The sequence below is a fragment of the Callithrix jacchus genome, chromosome 5 (assembly GCF_049354715.1).
Source record: "Callithrix jacchus isolate 240 chromosome 5, calJac240_pri, whole genome shotgun sequence".
In the NCBI taxonomy this organism is placed as follows: Eukaryota; Metazoa; Chordata; class Mammalia; order Primates; family Cebidae; genus Callithrix; species Callithrix jacchus.
The window spans coordinates 98811402-98827821 of NC_133506.1; the positions used below are offsets into that span (position 1 = coordinate 98811402).

Consider the following 16420-nt stretch of genomic DNA (forward strand, 5'->3'; position numbering starts at 1 on the left):
AGAAACATGGTACCAAGTAGGTTCTTGCCTTAAACCAAAAGAAACTCCAAGAAAAGAGCCAAGTGCGGTGGCTCACGCCTATAATCCCAGCACTTCGCGAGGCCAAGGTGGGCGGATCACAAGGTCAAGACATCGAGACCATCCTGGCCAACATGATGAAACCCCATCTCTACTAAAAATACAAAAATTAGCTGGGTATGGTGGCCTGCGCCTGTAGTCCCAGCTACTCAGGACGCTGAGGTAGGAGAATCACTTGAACCAGGGAGGCGGAGGTTGCAGTGAGCTGAAATCGCACCACTGCACTCCAGCCTGGCAACAGAGTGAGACTCCATTTCAAAAAAAAAAAAAAGAAAGATAAGAAACTCCAAGAAAAATAAAAATAGTCTAAATAAAAACAAATCAGAAGATGTGATTGTTGCACAACACTGTCAATGTACTAAATGTCACTGAACTGTTCACCTTAATGTGGTTAATTTTATGGTATGTGAATTTCACCTAAAAAAAATCACATGCTAGATATGGGCATAGCCAGAGTTTCCAAAACATAGAATAGCAAAAACTGATGTCTGCATTAGAAGTTACAGAAAAAGTATACAAAATAGAGCTTGAGAAAAAAAAAGCAAGTATTTGCTGAAGTGCCTCAAAAATCGAACTGCTTCTATGGGGGGAAAAATGTTCCTTCAGGAGAGCCAGAGAAATAAGCAAAGCCATGATGGAATTTGAACTCACACTACCTTTCTACCAGATCAAACCAGACAAGTCACTGGCTTTTCTGAGGATTTATGGTATGGCCTAAGGACACTGTTAAACAACAAAGCTGTCAGAGTCAAAGCACATAATCACTCTTACTTGCCCTGACCAGAGTGTGATGTCACTGCATTTCGGAAAAGGCCTCCCTGCACAGGATTATATATCCAGATTTAACATAACCTAGTTTCTACCAAATATAGATTGTGAAAGTCCCTCCTCTCCTGTACCTATCTCCAGTTTCCCAAAAGAGAGCAGCAAAATGAGATTAATACCTTTGGTAGAATAAGGTCAGAAAAAAATTAATATTGTCTTAATTCAAATGGCTCTTTGGGAAGTTAAATTAATTTGTAAAGTCACTAAACCCTTCTATTCACAAAGTTGGGCTTTACACAGTTCAGTGCTCACAGTGAAAAACTAGCCAAAGTTAACCAAACTGTAAAGCAGAAATGTCATTCCAGTAATCTTTTATTGTAAGAGGTGTCAAATTCATTTTGAATCAAATATTCAATAATAATGCAGACAACAGCACCATCAAGTATTATTTTGCTCCTAAGAAATTATGAAACACAAAAGCTAAAATCACCTGTTATTTGTATTTAAACATAACAGACTACAAAGTAGCTTCTTAATATTATACAGAAGGAAAGAAGTTCAAAAGTTTTACATCTAATTCTTAACCGAAATAACGTCAAATTCTGGAAAACTTAAGCCTGGAAGGAAATAAAGAAGGATAAGAGCAAGGAGAACGTGTCCTACTTAATATATTCCTTGCTCAGCTTGGTTCAAACCTGTGCCTAAAAAGTTAATATTGCAAAATATGGATCTTTAAAGAAAACAAAGAATGAAAGAATTGGACTTCCTTGAGTCTCTTAATCCACAGTCACAATATTAGATTTATATTGATTTTACCACCCAACGTTTAGTGAGGCTGTTTGCATTATATAACATCCTTTCTGCTTCCTTCAAAGTTTCAACGGCTAAGATACTAAGATACCTGCAAACAGTTCTCACCTTAGCTGGGCGCTTAGTCATCTCTGGAATGTGTTACTCGTTTTCTTGTAGAGCTGCACCGCCTTCATCTAAGGGTTTCTATTACTTTGTAAGCTTACCCTGAGGCTAAGCAATTGACGGTAATTACAAAGACGGTAATTAATAATTTAAATTGATTCTCATTGAGACCACCTTTCTTAATCATTGTGCCTTTACCAGCTTAATGCTCTTTCTCTTAAACCACAATGGTTATAATAAGTTTTCAAACACTTTCTTTTCGAAAGTGAAGTTTGGCTGGGTGAGCTGGCTCACGCCTGTAATCACAGCACTTTGGGAGGCCGAGGCAGAAGGATTGGGAGGATTGCTTGAGCCCAGGAATTCGAGACCAGACTGGGCAACACATTAAGACCCTGTCTCTAAATATACAAAAATAAAAGTCAAAAGTTTAATGAAGCATCTGCGTGAATTCAATAAAAGCCTGTCCTCCATTCCAACCCCTCCAATAGAAGACTACTCTGAAAACAAGCAGCATGAACACATTATTTGGATTCAAATGATACGGAAATAAAAGAAAGTTCCAGTTTCTTTACTTCCAGCTTAATCTACAGTCTTTCCCGAACCAGACCATTCCTGCAGAGCCCCCCCCCAAAAATTATGGGTTAAGATGAGTTAAGATTTGCCTCCATTTGCTTTCCTCTCTCTCACATCGAGTAAATTCTGGATGTTACTCTTTCCTTCCTCAAAGGGTCAGGAATGCCGCTTCTTTCCCCAGGTGGTCAAGATTCTAGTGATTTGCGCCTCCATTACGGAGCATGGTACAGACGACGTTCGCCCATCAATGAGCAAAACCTTTGAGGGAATCCCTTTTCCTTTGCTTGCTGGACACGTTCCAGCCTCTAAGTGAACGACGCCGAGCGGGGAGGAAGGAAAGTTCTCCCCACGGCCTCCAGGCTCTATCGGCCACACCCCTGGCCTCCGGCCCTCCTAAACCCCGAATTCCTAAACACATCTTCTCCTCATGCCCTCAACTACCTGCTGCCACACCCGAGGATTCTCTCACCGCACCACAGCCACCATGGTGGAGACCCCTTTCTCCAACCCTTTTCCTAACAACGGTCACACCCGACGGTTCCCTGCATCCTCAACAGTCACGCTCTTAGGATTTCCTCGCCTCCGCCGGTCTCCGATCCCAGCTTGGAGTTTCCCTTCTCTCCGTCCCCCACCCCGTCAATTAGGGACACACCCCAAAAGCAGCCGCCCTGAACTCACCGGAGCACAGCCCGAGTGGTGGTGTAATGGTTTCCTGCCCGTCACGATTCTTTTCTAGGTCTCTGTCACTGCGCAAAACCCGCTTTGCCAGGGACAAAGATGGTGGACAGGAAACTCTGACGTCAGATAACTTCGCCGCGCAACGTCATCGGGATGCGCGGGAGACCTAGAAAGGCGGGGATCTCCGTCGCCTTCCAGACCCAAGGATTTTCCTTGGTCTCTGCAAAGCTGGCCCACCTGGGCTCAGAGGAGAAGCGGCTACTCCAAAGGGATTTATTTACAAAGCTGACAGTGGATTTGTTTCCTCGCACAGAAATTCTCTGATAAACGTAAAGATAGAGATGATGAAATATCGGCAGGGCGCGATGGCTCACGCCTGTAATCCCAGCACTTTGGGAGGCCGAGGAGGGCGGATCACCTGAGGTCAGGAGTTCGAGACCAGCCTGGCCAACATGGTGAAACCCCGTCTCTACTAAAAATAAAAAATTAGCCGAGTGTGGTGGCGCATGCCTGTAATCTCTGTTACTCAGGAGGCTGAGGCAGGAGAATTGCTTGAACCCCGCTGAAGCGAAGGTTGCAGTGAGCCGAGATCGCGCCATTGCACTCCGGCCTGGGCAACAGAGCGAGACTTCGTCTCAAAAAAAGAAAGAAAGAAAAAAGAAGAGAGAGAATGGGGCCGGGCGCGGTGGATCACTCCTGTAATCCCAGCACTTTGGGAGGCCGAGACGGGTGGATCACGAGGTCAAGAAATCGAGACCATCCTGGTCAACATGGTGAAACCCCGTCTCTACTAAAAATACAAAAAATTAGCTGGGCATGGTGGCGCGTGCCTGTAATCCCAGCTACTCAGGAGGCTGAGGCAGGAGAATTGCCTGAACCCAGGAGGCGGAGGTTGCGGTGATCCAAGATCAGGCCATTGCACTCCAGCCTGGGTAACAAGAGCGAAACTCCCTCTCAAAAAAAAAAAAAAAAGAAAGAAAGAGAGAGAGATGATGAAATATCTTGTTCCTTTCTGAAAAACAAAAACAAAACCCCTCAGCTCATTTTCCTGCCCGGCTCAAGAGTGGACAATGGTGATACAGCCTAGGCCTATATATGAGCAGTGGAGCTACAGGATAGTGGTGCACCAAAAAGAGGTTGAGGAGCCATTGGATGTCAGTTGGAATCCCTACCCTGAATGTGACTGTGAAAGTTAATGTCTCCTCAACCTTCTTGTCTGTGAAATGAAGACAATGATACTCTCTCGGGCATGTGAAGCTTAAAGCAGATAAATTAGGTAAAGTGCCTAGCATATAATAGGTGTGCTTACACAAAAGTAAGTTTCTTTTGGAAACTAAGACCTAGACCTAGATTCCGGGACCTGGAACTGGAGAACAAGACTGATGAGGTTAAATGAAACTAGCTGTTCCTAAAATTAATTTCAGGATGTGAGGAAGGATGGAGAACAAAGTGATGATTTATTTTTCTCACATTTTGCCCATTCACTCTGTGAATCAAAAAGTGTCTAAGTATTTTAAAACTTCATTCTTAAAAAAGTGATCAGAAGTACATTAAAATTTTGTGTAACATATTCATGTATTATTTCCTGTTACTAAAATAGGGGAAATTAAGTTGGAAAGCCAGGTATAAAGTGAGAAAATGTGAACATTTATGGTAAATCTAATAGCTGCAAAATGTTATAGAAGAGACAGAAAATTCATAAAATGTTAGGTAAAAAACTGATGCAAAACAATATATTATACAGTATGATTATATATGTATAGAAAAAAAAAGGCTAGGGTAGGTCAGGTGTGGTGCCTCACACCTGTAATCCCCACACTTTGGTAGCAAGGGGGGCAGATCACCTGGGCTTGGGAATTTGAGAGCAGCCTCGCCAATATGGTGAAACCCTGTCTCTACTAAAAAAACGAAATTTAGCCAGTGGTGGCACATGCCTATAATCCCAGCTACTTGGGAGGCTGAGGCAGGAGAGTATCTTGAACCTGGGAGGCAAAGATTGCAGTGAGCCGAGATTGCGCCACTGCACTTCAACTTGGGTGACGGGCCAAGACTCCGTCTCAAAAAAAGAAAAAATTGGACATTCAGCAGAATGTTGAAAGTGGTTATTGTGGGATAGTGAGAGTTTTACTTTTCTTCCTAATATTTTTCTGTACTTTCAAATGTTCTACAGTGAACATGTATTTATTTCTATGATTGGAATGTGCCTTTTAAATCATATTGTTGAAAAATACATGATACAGAAAAGTGATCTGAGATGATAAGAAAAAAAAAACCCAAGATACAAAACTCTAAATCCAGAGGAGTATATATACCTATCGGTGGTTCTCACTGGTGCTGATTACAAATGTTATTATCTTCTTTATATTTGTTTTATTTTCCAATTCTTTCTCTGAAAAATGCATATATTTTAAGGAAAAAATGAACTACCCATCTTTTCTGGCTCCTCTTATTCCACTATTAATTCACAAATATCGAGAGCTATTATGTGTCAGGAATTGTACTATGGAACCAACTCTAACTACAAAATAGTCCTTTTCATCATGGGCTTGTAGTCTAATGGGAGATCACTCAGGAGACTGTTGAAATGATCCAGCCACAGGATGATGGTGATTTAAACAAATAACCGTTGATATTTATTGAGCAAGATTTGATGTCAGTTACTCTGCTAAGTACATTTTTACATCCTCAGCTCCTGATAACCAGGTAGGTACTATTACTTTCTCTATTTTGAAAGATACAGAGAAGTTAAAAGGTAGAATTAAGATTTGAACCCAGGAAGTTTAACACTAGAACTGATAAGGCTTATGTTTTAGGTTTGGGCAAGAGATGAATGGTAGTACTAGTCATTGAAAGTAGGAAAACATAAGAGATGGCACAAGTTTGGAGCAGGATAGGGAGGTTGAGTTCATTTTTTACATTCAGTAGAGTGAAGATATCTGTCCAAGAGGTACCTGATTATATGTGTCTGAAGATAAGGAATGACCTGGAATTAAGTTAAATTTACAAACTGTGAGCATACAGATGATAATTCAATCTGTGGGCATGAACATTATCCGTGAAGACTGTGGAGACTGAGTGCTTGGGGCAGAAACAGATAAAATCAAGAATGCAGAGGACCAAGACAGAGTAGTAAGAGAGGTAGGAGGAAAGCAGAATAGTATATTTTAGGATGTTTTCAGAGTTTCATGAAAGTAGGGACTATACCAATCTGTTCACTCTTGCACACGTGAGGCCTAGCCCCATCACACACAAATTAATATATGTTGAATAAACATACAAATAAGTGATCAAGAATATCAGTTGCTATAGACAGGAGAAGGAAGGGCTAAAAAGTGTCTGCAGGATTTAGCCACATGGAGGCATTTGATGTTATTGCTGAGAAATCAGTAGAGATATGAAGGCAAAAGTCATACTGCAGATAATTGAGGATGGATTAGAAGTGAGGAAATAAAAACAGGAATTGCAGATAACTCCTAAGAATGTGTTACCAAAGAAGGAAGAGATGGTATCTGAGGAAAAGAATAGCAAGGATTTTTTCTTACTTGAGTCAGGGTCTTGCTCTATTGTCCAGGCTGGAGTGCAGTGGTACCATTATGACTCACTGCAGCCTCGACCTCCTAGGCTTAAGCAATCTTCCAACCTCAGCCTCCTAAGTAGCTTGGACTACAGGTGTGCGTCACCACACCTAGCTAATTTTTTATTTTTTGTAGAGAGGAAATCTCACCATATTGCCCAGGCTGGTCTGGAACTCCTGGGCCCAAGTGATCCTCCTGCCTTGGCCTCCCCAAGTGCTGGGATTATAGATGTGAGCCACCAAACTCAGCCAATTTTTTTTTTCTTGATACATAGTCTCACTCTGTCACCCAGGCTGGAGTGCAGTGGCTTGATATCTGCTCACTGCAACCTCTGCCTCCTGGGTTCCAGAGATTCTTCTGCTACAGCCTCCTGAATAGCTGGGACTACAGGCACATACTACCATGACCAGCTAATTTTTGTATTTTTAGTAGAGATAGGTTTTCACCATATTGGCCAGGCTGGCAATTTTTTTTTGTTTGTTTTTTTTTAGATGGAATCTCACTCTGTTGCCAGGCTGGAATGCAGTGGCTCACTGCAATCTCCACCTCCCAGGTTCAAGCAATTCTCCTGCCTCAGCCTCCTGAGTAGCTGGACTACTGGCACGCACTACCATGCAGGACTAATGTATTTTATTTTAGTAGAGACAGGGCTTCACCATGTTGGCCAGGGTAGTTTCAATCTCCTGACCTCGTGATCTGCCCCGCCCACCTTGGCCTCCCAAAGTGCTGGGATTACAGGCGTGAGCCATTGTGCCCAGCCAGCAATTTTTTTAAGTTTAGCTCTATACTTGTACATTTTCTCTATACTAACCCTTTAGCAATACCATGGGTTTAATTATCTTTCTTTTTTTTTTTTAGATGTAGTTTCACTGTTGTAACCCAGACTGAAGTGCAATGGCACGATATTGGCTCACCGCAACCTCCGCCTACTGAGTTCAAGCAATTCTCCTGCCTCAGCCTCCCAAGTAGCTGGGACTACAGGCGTGCACCATGATGCCCAGCTAATTTTTGTATTTTTAGTAGAGACGGGGTTTCACCTTGTTGACAAGGATGGTCTCGATCTCTCAACCTCGTGATCCACCCACCTCGGCCTCCCAAAGTGCTGGGATTATAGGTGTGAGCCACTACGCCCGGCCAATTATCTTTCTTAAATATATGGCTCCAAAATCTCTAACTCTAGCTTAGACCTGGCTCTCCAAATTTCAGCACCTAATCAATAACTATACTGCTGGGTCATTCTGTATTTATGGCCCACCAAACTTAAATCATAAGGAGATGGATGAGGTTAGAAAAACCTGGTTCCAGAGTTGGGCACAGCAGTTTATGCCTGTGATCCCAGCACTTTGGGAGGTTGAGGTGGGAGGATTACTTCAGCCTAAGAGTTCGAGGTTGTAGTGAGCCATGATCATGCCACTGCACTCCAGGCTGGGTGACAGAGTGACACCATCTCTACAAAGAGAGAGAGAGAAACCTGGTTCTAGGTACAACTCCTAGCAGACAGAGGTAGATCTCATAAAGATGTCATTAGAAAAATCTTTAAGAGGCTGGGCGCGGTGGCTCATGCCTGTTGTCATAGCACTTTGGGAGGCCGAGGTGGGTGGATCACCTGGGGTCAGGACTTTGAGACCAGCTTGGCCAACATGGTAAAACCCCAACTCTACTAAAAATACAAAAACTAGCCAGGCATGGTGGCACACGCCTGTAGTCCAAGCTACTTGGGAGGCTGAGGCACGAGAATCACTTGAACCTGAGAGGAAGAGGGTGCAGTAAGCCAAGATGGTACCACTGCACTCCAGCCTGGGCAATAGAGCTAGACTCCATCTCAAAAAAAAAAAAAAAAACAAAACAAAACAAAAATAAATAAATAAATAAAACAAAGAAAAAGAAAAATCGCTAAGAGATTTGATTCATACTGCTCTCTTGTTCAAAAACTTTCATCAATTTCTCATTGCCTAACATGTTTGAAAGCTATTATTCTTCCCCTAGTTTCCTCCATCTGTGGTCCTTTCTTTGGTTTTCTCTTCTATAAAATGGGGAAAAGGTAGTAACATCTAATCATATTGTTATTAATATTGAACAATGAAATAGATTACATGTAAAGCACTTAGAACTATGGGTGTCACATAGTGTGGACTATGGAACAATTTCCTATAATTGTGATTATGTTAATAAATTGCACTGAGCTGCTCAAGCCAGAAATCTCTAGGGGTCATTCCTGATTTCCCTTTCCTTCAACTGCCATATCCAATCCATCTCCAGTTGTCAATTCTACATTTAAAATCTCAAAGCCATCCAAGTCCCTCTGCTCAATCTCATGAACGCAAGCCACCATCACCTCTTTCCTGGACTACTAGAAGCCTCTAAGTCTTCTCTCTGCCATTCTTCACACAGCGGCCAGGTTAACTTTTTTCGATGTATGGTATACTTTAAAAAACGTGCATATCTGCCCAGATGCAGTGGCTCATGCCTGTAATCCCAGCACTTTAGGAGGCTAAGGCAGAGCGGTCACTTGAGGCCAGGAGTTTGAGACAAGCCTGGCCAACATGGCAAAACACTGTCTCTACTAAAAATATAAAAATTTGCTGGGCGTGGTGGCACATACATGTAGTACCAGCTACTCTGGGGGTCTGAGGTGTAAGAATCATTTGAACCTGGAAGGCGGAGATTGCAGTGAGCTGAGATAGCGCCCCTGCACTCCAGCCTGGGCTACAGAGTGAGACTCTGTCTCAAGAAAACAAATTAAAAACAAGAATGTGCATATGCCATAAATGTAAAGCTTGATATAAATACTGCATACCCATAAAATCATCAGAGTCATCTTTAAAAAATATAAACTTGATCATATCTCTGGTGTACGAATCCTTCATTGGCTTCCCATTGCTCTTGGACTAAAATCTAGGTTCATTCCCATGGCCTGTGAGTCCCTGCATGGTTTGGCCTATCTACCTCTCTAACACCATTTTATGCCTTTCAGTCACTGCTCATATCCTCATATTTTCACCTTTTGCTAGTTATAATAGCCCTCAAACACACCGAGCTCATTCCCACCTTAGGGTCCTCACAATACTGTTCCTTCTGCCTATTCTTTTTTTTTTTTTTTTTAAGACGGGGTTACACCATGTTGGTCAGGGTGGTCTTGAACTCCCGACCTCAGGTGGTCCACCTGCCTTGGCCTCCAAAGTGTTTGGATTACAGGCGTGAGCCACCACGCCCAGCCCACTTCTGCCTATTCTTTTCCTCAACTCCTTATATGGTTGGCTCCTCAAAATTTAGGTCTTTGTTATGTCCTCAGAAGGGCATTCCGATTAACTAGTCTAAAAGATTGGGCCTCCCAGATCTCTTATTTAACTTGTAAAAAAAATTTTTTTTGAGACATTGTCTGGTTCTGTCACCCAGGCTGGAATGCAGTGGCGCAATCTCAGCTCACTACAACCTCCGCCTCCCAGGTTCAAGCGATTCTCCTCCTCAGCCTCCCGAGTAGCTGGGATTACAGGCACGTGCCACCACACCCGGCTAATTTTTTGTATTTTTAGTCGAGGCAAGGTTTTACCATGTTAGCCAGGATGGTCTTGATCTCATGACCTCGTGATCCACCTGCCTCGGCCTCCCAACGTGCTGGGATTACAAGCATGAGCCACAACTCCTGGCCTACTCCATACACTTATAATAAATTCCGTTTTAGTTTAAATTAGCTTGTTTCTGTTGCTTGTAACCAAAGATCCCTAAGTGACAACAATGTTTAATTTCCTGCTTGAGTTAGTTGATGCTACTTCTCAACTTTGTATTTTTGCTATTCACTTCAAGCCTGTAATCCCAGCCCTTTGGGAGGCCGAGGTGGGTGGATCACGAGGTCAAGAGATCGAGACCATCCTGGTCAACATGGTGAAACCCCGTCTCTACTAAAAATTACAAAAAAAAATTAGCTGGGCATGGTGGCACGTGCCTGTAATCCCAGCTACTCGGGAGGCTGAGGCAGGAGAATTGCTTGAACCCAGGGGGCGGAGGTTGCGGTGAGCCGAGATCACGCCATTGTACTCCAGCCTGGGTAACAAGAGCGAAACTCCGTCTCAAAAAAAAAAAAAAAAAAAAAAAAAAAAAAAAAGAAAAGCTTGTACATAATAGCTACCAATAAACCTAATATGTACCAGGTACTGTATATAAACTATGTCTAGTCTTAAAATTATGTAAGGTAAAAATCTTGTTATCAATATGATGTATTTTGGTCAAGTAAAAAACACTTCTTAAACTATAAATAAGGACAATTTGTAAGGTTTTGTCTCCTATTGGAATAACTAAATCCAAACCTAGTTTTTGAGGGTTCTCATTATGCAAACCAATTATTTTTATAACATAAGGGCCTCTAGGGCAGTAAACAATACCTTCTATTCCCAGCTATTTAGCCCAGAGGTAGTACTTCCCAGAAGGAGGAGAGGATGAATTCTCATCCAATTTCAATAGGGCTGTGTCAGCCAACTCTAGCGAGAAAAAGCTGTATATAACATAAATGCACTTTACAAACCTTAAGGTAAATTACACTCGTTTTGGCATAAAAACGGCATGAAAGGAACCCTTCTGCTAAGTGTCCCCAGTGCATGCTAGTTACAATTCATAAAGCTCCCTCTGCTTTAGCACTGTATTCACATCGCTGGTGTGACATATCAGACTGTGTTTAAGGACGGAGACATTTTTATCCAGTATAGCAAGTGCATGGAGTTATGCCTGAATGTAGCCAAAACCTGGGAGACAGTTAAACTACCAGCTTGGATGAAAATTAACCGTCTCAAGTACTGAGGAACAAACATGAACCTTTCTCAATCCGATCATCTTCCCTTACAATTGGCAGCAATAAATCTAAGGCTTCTATCTCCTGGTATGTTGCTTTAAATCCTTTCTGGAAGGGGAAGACATATAAATTAACCACCATCCGTTCCGCGCGTGTACAGAAAAATCCTTCCTCCCTCTGCCCCTAGCTCCACCGCCTGCAGGAACACAGGGTTCAGCAACGGGCCCAAGCTACTATTTCCGGAGCCAGACGTGTGCGCGGCGCCCCAAACAACTTGTCAAAAAGACCTCTGCAGAGAGACGTTCAGGGCTGTAGCTTTCCACCGAGGCTACCATGCAGACCCAGCTACGAAAGGTAAAACCAAACCAGCGGAAAAGTCACAGCCAAAACCAGCCCGCAGCGGCCCTCTTCACTTACAGCGGAGTGGGAGCGGAAGTCCGGGTGGGTCATAGAGTTCTCTAGTTCTGGTTTCCGGGCCGCATTCGGGACTAGAGCGCCTCTCTTCCCGCAGGCGTCCCTGAAGTCCTGGTGGTTTCTATTTCCGGGTGCCTCTTCTGTCATAAAGCGGAGACCTCTCTTCAAACGTGGCGTCGTGGGTTCTTTGCGCCTCGCCTGGAGTCAGCGAGCAAGGACGAGCGCTGGCGAGGATACTCAAAGTCAACAGCTGAAGCCAGTCCTCGTGTCCCGGGCTCACACTGGCACGACTGCATCCTCAGAGTCGGTTGGCTTTTGAGCTCTCACGATTGAGGAGGATTTCTCGTTCGCAACTCCAGGACTGCAGCTCCGGAGGATCGCGTTCCTTCCCCCATACCTGTCCCCTCAGTCACGCCCGGCCCTGAGATGCAGCATTTGACAAGTTACCCCCTCACCACATACCACTTCTACCCACGTCCGAGTTCACTTTGTTGTTAACCTTCTTGAGACTCCCCTCCGCCTCCAGAACAGGTCTTTTTCCTAGTTCATTTTTGCCCATAAAATTGAGTTTCGAGTTTCAGATATCATCCAGAAAGTTTACCTTTAAGACTGAGCACCCATCTGATACCCTTCCTCTCAAAAAAGTTCATGCTCACGAGAGAGTTCGTGGGAAAAGCGAAAGCCAATCAACACAGGAAACTATGGCTGAGCACGGGGCTCACATCACAACTGCTTCTGTGGCCGATGACCAGCCATCCATCTTCGAGGTGGTAGCACAGGACAGTTTAATGACAGCAGTGAGACCTGCTCTTCAGCATGTGGTCAAGGTAAGGTATTAATTCTTGGATTTTAGGGACAACTGGGTAAAAACCAAAGCAATAATTTGTGCTTATTTGGTAGCCTAGCGTTTGAAATAGCCAATTTGCAAATAACTCGTATGCAATGACTTACAGGTTATTGAGTCTGTATTATGTGTAGAGACCTGTACTGAATACCCAACATTTCAGGGAGGTTAGGGCAGACTCCAAAATAAGGGACTTATTTAAGACAGAATGTGTAGACTTTAGAGGAAAAGGGGGAATGCAAATAGAAGGTGTAGTACTTGTGTAATGGAATGAATTTCACTTATTGTTTTATTTTGCTCTAGGTTCTTGCAGAATCAAATCCCACTCACTATGGCTTCTTGTGGAGGTGGTTTGATGAAATCTTTACTCTGCTAGATCTTCTGCTCCAGCAGCATTACCTGTCTAGAACCAGTGCCTCATTTTCTGAAAACTTTTATGGCTTAAAGAGAATTGTAATGGGGGACACTCACAAGTCGCAGAGGTTGGCCAGTGCTGGCCTCCCAAAGAAGCATCTTTGGAAATCAATTATGTTCCTGGTTCTTCTTCCCTATATGAAAGTGAAGCTGGAGAAGTTGGTTGCTAGCCTGAGAGAAGAGGATGAATATTCTATTCATCCCCCTTCTTCCCGCAGGAAACGATTCTACAGAGCCTTTCTGGCAGCCTACCCATTTGTTAACATGGCCTGGGAAGGATGGTTTCTGGTACAACAACTTCAATATATCCTAGGAAAAGCTCAGCATCACTCACCACTGCTCAGGCTGGCTGGAGTTCGGCTAGGTCGACTGACAGTTCAGGATATACAAGCTCTGGAACACAAACCAGCTGAAGCCAGCGTGATGCAGGAACCAGTCAGGAGGTAAGGCCTTAGCATTTCCAAAAGATCTTTAGTTAATAAATTCTAAAATCTTACCCCAGTTTTGTGAAATTCACCTCCCTGTTAACTTTGTGATATTTCATAAAGTCATAGAAAAGCAATTCCTTGTGTCCATAAATCAAGGACTGTCATCTTGGTAACTTTCCTCATCATACTAGGTATACTTTAAGTGCACACTTGCTATGTCCTGTGCTAGGTGCTTGCTTTGTGAACATTATCTCAATCTTCAGCACAACCCAATGAAGTAAATGTATTAGCTCCATTTAACAGTTGGGGAAACTAAGCCCAAGCAGTTAAGTACCTTGCCAAGGTCATGTAGCTAGCCAGCTACAAGGTGGCAGAGCTGGAATTCAAGCCAAGTCAATACGATTTTAAAGACTGTGCTCTGTGAGCCACTGCACTCAGCCTAAGACTGTGCTCTTAATCATGATGCTGTGTTCCTTCTAATTCATATTTGTGTTCTACAAGTTCAAATATATGCATTCCTCAATACTGCTAAGTTTTTTAAGTGAATTGTTTTTTTTTTTTTTTTCCTGGATCACTATCTTCCACTAAAAAAAGAAAGTCTATATAATAAATTCTCTACTGATTTCTTTCAAAACACAAAACCAAACCCTAATTATTTGTTACTAAAAACAAAGCTTAGCTCCTATGCTCCTAAAATACTGTAAGTTAGAGAGAATCATGTAGAATAGAACCTTAAGGAGATAGTACCACCAGTCTACCAACTTTTCAGTCCCCCAGTGATTCTGATGAAAAATGTAAGAACTGCATTTATGTTAGTCATTCTCTAATAATATCTAGTTTCTCTTTTTGCCTCCTTGTTCTTTTCTCCCAACAGTGTTAGTGAGAAGATAAAGTCAGCTCTGAAGAAAGCTGTGGGGGGTGTTGCCTTATCCCTGTCTACTGGCCTTTCTTTGGGTGTATTCTTCTTGCAGTTCCTTGACTGGTGGTACTCATCTGAAAATCAAGAAACCATCAAGTCATTGACTGCCCTGCCTACTCCACCACCACCTGTACACCTAGACTATAACTCGGATTCTCCTCTCCTACCCAAAATGAAGACTGTGTGCCCACTGTGTCGTAAAACCCGGGTGAATGATACTGTTCTTGCCACCTCTGGCTATGTGTTTTGTTACCGCTGTGTGTTTCATTATGTGAGGAGTCACCAAGCTTGTCCCATCACAGGTTATCCAACAGAAGTACAACATCTGATTAAACTCTACTCCCCTGAGAACTGAAAGAGAATCGTGTCTTATCCTCACAACAAAAGTATTGCGCTGTAATGCCACAGGGCTGGTTTCAGCATGGTATATAGCATTGATACTTCTCAGCCTCAATTCATAACTATATGAACTTTAAATGACTATATGGATTTCTTTAAAAGGATATGCCCATTTGATCCTAAACTTTTAGCCTGCTCTCTAGAACCCTACTTACAGTTGACCAAGCTGCTTAAGGTAGAAGAATCGGTATTGGCAGGGGATATGAGGGCCAGTGTAGAGATTAAACAGGATAATGACTATAGAATTTTTTTTGAGACGGAGTTTCACTGTTGTTACCCAGACTGGAGTGCAATGGCGTGATCTCGGCTCACTGCAACCTCCGCCTTCTGGGTTCAAGCAATTCTCCTGCCCCAGCCTCCCGAGTAACTGGGACTACAGGCGCGCACTACCATGCCCAGCTAATTTTTGTATTTTTAATAGAGACTGGGTTTCACCTTGTTGACCAGGATGGTCTCGATCTCTTGACCTCGTGATCCACCCGCCTCGGCCTCGCAAAGTGCTGGGATTATAGGCAGGAGCCACCGCGCCCGGCCTGACTACAGAATTTTTTGCTTATCCCTTTCCTTAAAATATAAGTACAGAAGGTCTTAGGAAAAATCCAAGTTAGACAGCATAAAAAATAAAGTGAATAATGAAGTGGTAGCAAGCCTTCTTTTTAGAAAAGAAAGCATTTACCTGCCTGTCTGTAAGGTGTAAATTTCATCAGTTTGCCAACGATAGGAAACGTGGACCTGCTCTTAGTAGAAACATTTTAGGGAAAAAAAAGCTCCTTCCATATACTGTGACCCATTTGTTAAGTGACATCTACAGTTACCAACTTTTAAGGATCTCCTTAAAAGTTAGATATTTAGGAAACTTAAGGATATTCCTTTATGAACCCTCCATAGCTTTCTTGAGAAACTGGTTAAAAAAGGAATAGGGGTTGAGTGTTGCAGAGAGAGTAGTCTGAAGATTTCCTGTGTAAAAGCAAAGCTAACAAGCAATGAAAAGATGAAGCAAAATACTAATCTAATTGTATAAAGAAATGATATTTTAATAAATTCTTTCTGTTTGTTGCTAAGAGTTTGCTAAACTATCATGAATTATTCTGGTTATTACTAAAGTTTCTATGAAACACTTAAGTAGATTTTAAAAATAAATGTTTCTGGAAAAAGAACTGTTCCATGTTGTTATGATTTTGTAGAAACGTAAAGATTACTTGAGGTGTTTAAAATAAATTTTTCATTCAGACTGCCTTTTACTTTTTGAGGTATTTTTATATTAAAATTTTGCCAATCCAGTAGTTGGAACAAAAATCCTGATTTAAGAGCGCCTGCTGACATAAATGTTTTCCAATAGTTTAACTCATTTTACCAATTCAAAACACGTTCTCTGACAGCACAAAAGTGCTGAAGCTAAAATATTAAGTAGGATATTCTATGGATTTTAATATTAAGATAGTTATGATGTTAATTGAGACAATAAAAAAAGAAAGAAAATATTAAAACTTTCAATATGCCATAAGAAAAGTAATGGATTTTAAAATTCTCATTAAACCTCAAAGGTTTTACCAAAGCAAATACCATGGTTAATTATACATTTTTTCTTTATTTTTTTACTGAGTTGAAGTCTCGCTCTGTTGCCCAGGCTGGAGT

The 16420-nt window shown here is 42.3% G+C and overlaps 2 protein-coding genes across 12 annotated transcripts in view; one reads left to right on the plus strand and one right to left on the minus strand.

Annotated features, from left to right (window-relative positions):
• The window catches only part of AP2B1 (adaptor related protein complex 2 subunit beta 1), a 151478-nt gene that overhangs the window by 129047 nt on the left and 6011 nt on the right, over nucleotides 1-16420 (minus strand). For 4 of the 11 annotated variants that reach the window (XM_035300812.3, XM_035300808.3, XM_078373819.1 and 1 more), the window contains exon 1: nucleotides 3010-3076. The exons of 1 other annotated variant lie outside the window; for it this stretch is intronic. The gene's annotated coding sequence lies outside the window, so the exon portion shown is untranslated. Of the gene's footprint in view, nucleotides 1-1761; nucleotides 1867-2772; nucleotides 3077-11784; nucleotides 11834-16420 lie in introns of those variants that run through there. 6 more of the 11 variants (XM_035300813.3, XM_035300809.3, XM_078373818.1 and 3 more) reach the window with 3 other exon arrangements.
• On the plus strand, nucleotides 11539-15939 carry PEX12 (peroxisomal biogenesis factor 12). Its single transcript, XM_008997063.5, is given in 7 exon segments — nucleotides 11539-11721; nucleotides 11879-12074; nucleotides 12077-12237; nucleotides 12239-12315; nucleotides 12317-12608; nucleotides 12929-13482; nucleotides 14342-15939. Coding segments are annotated over 7 exon segments (1701 nt in total). The 5' UTR covers nucleotides 11539-11700; the 3' UTR covers nucleotides 14742-15939.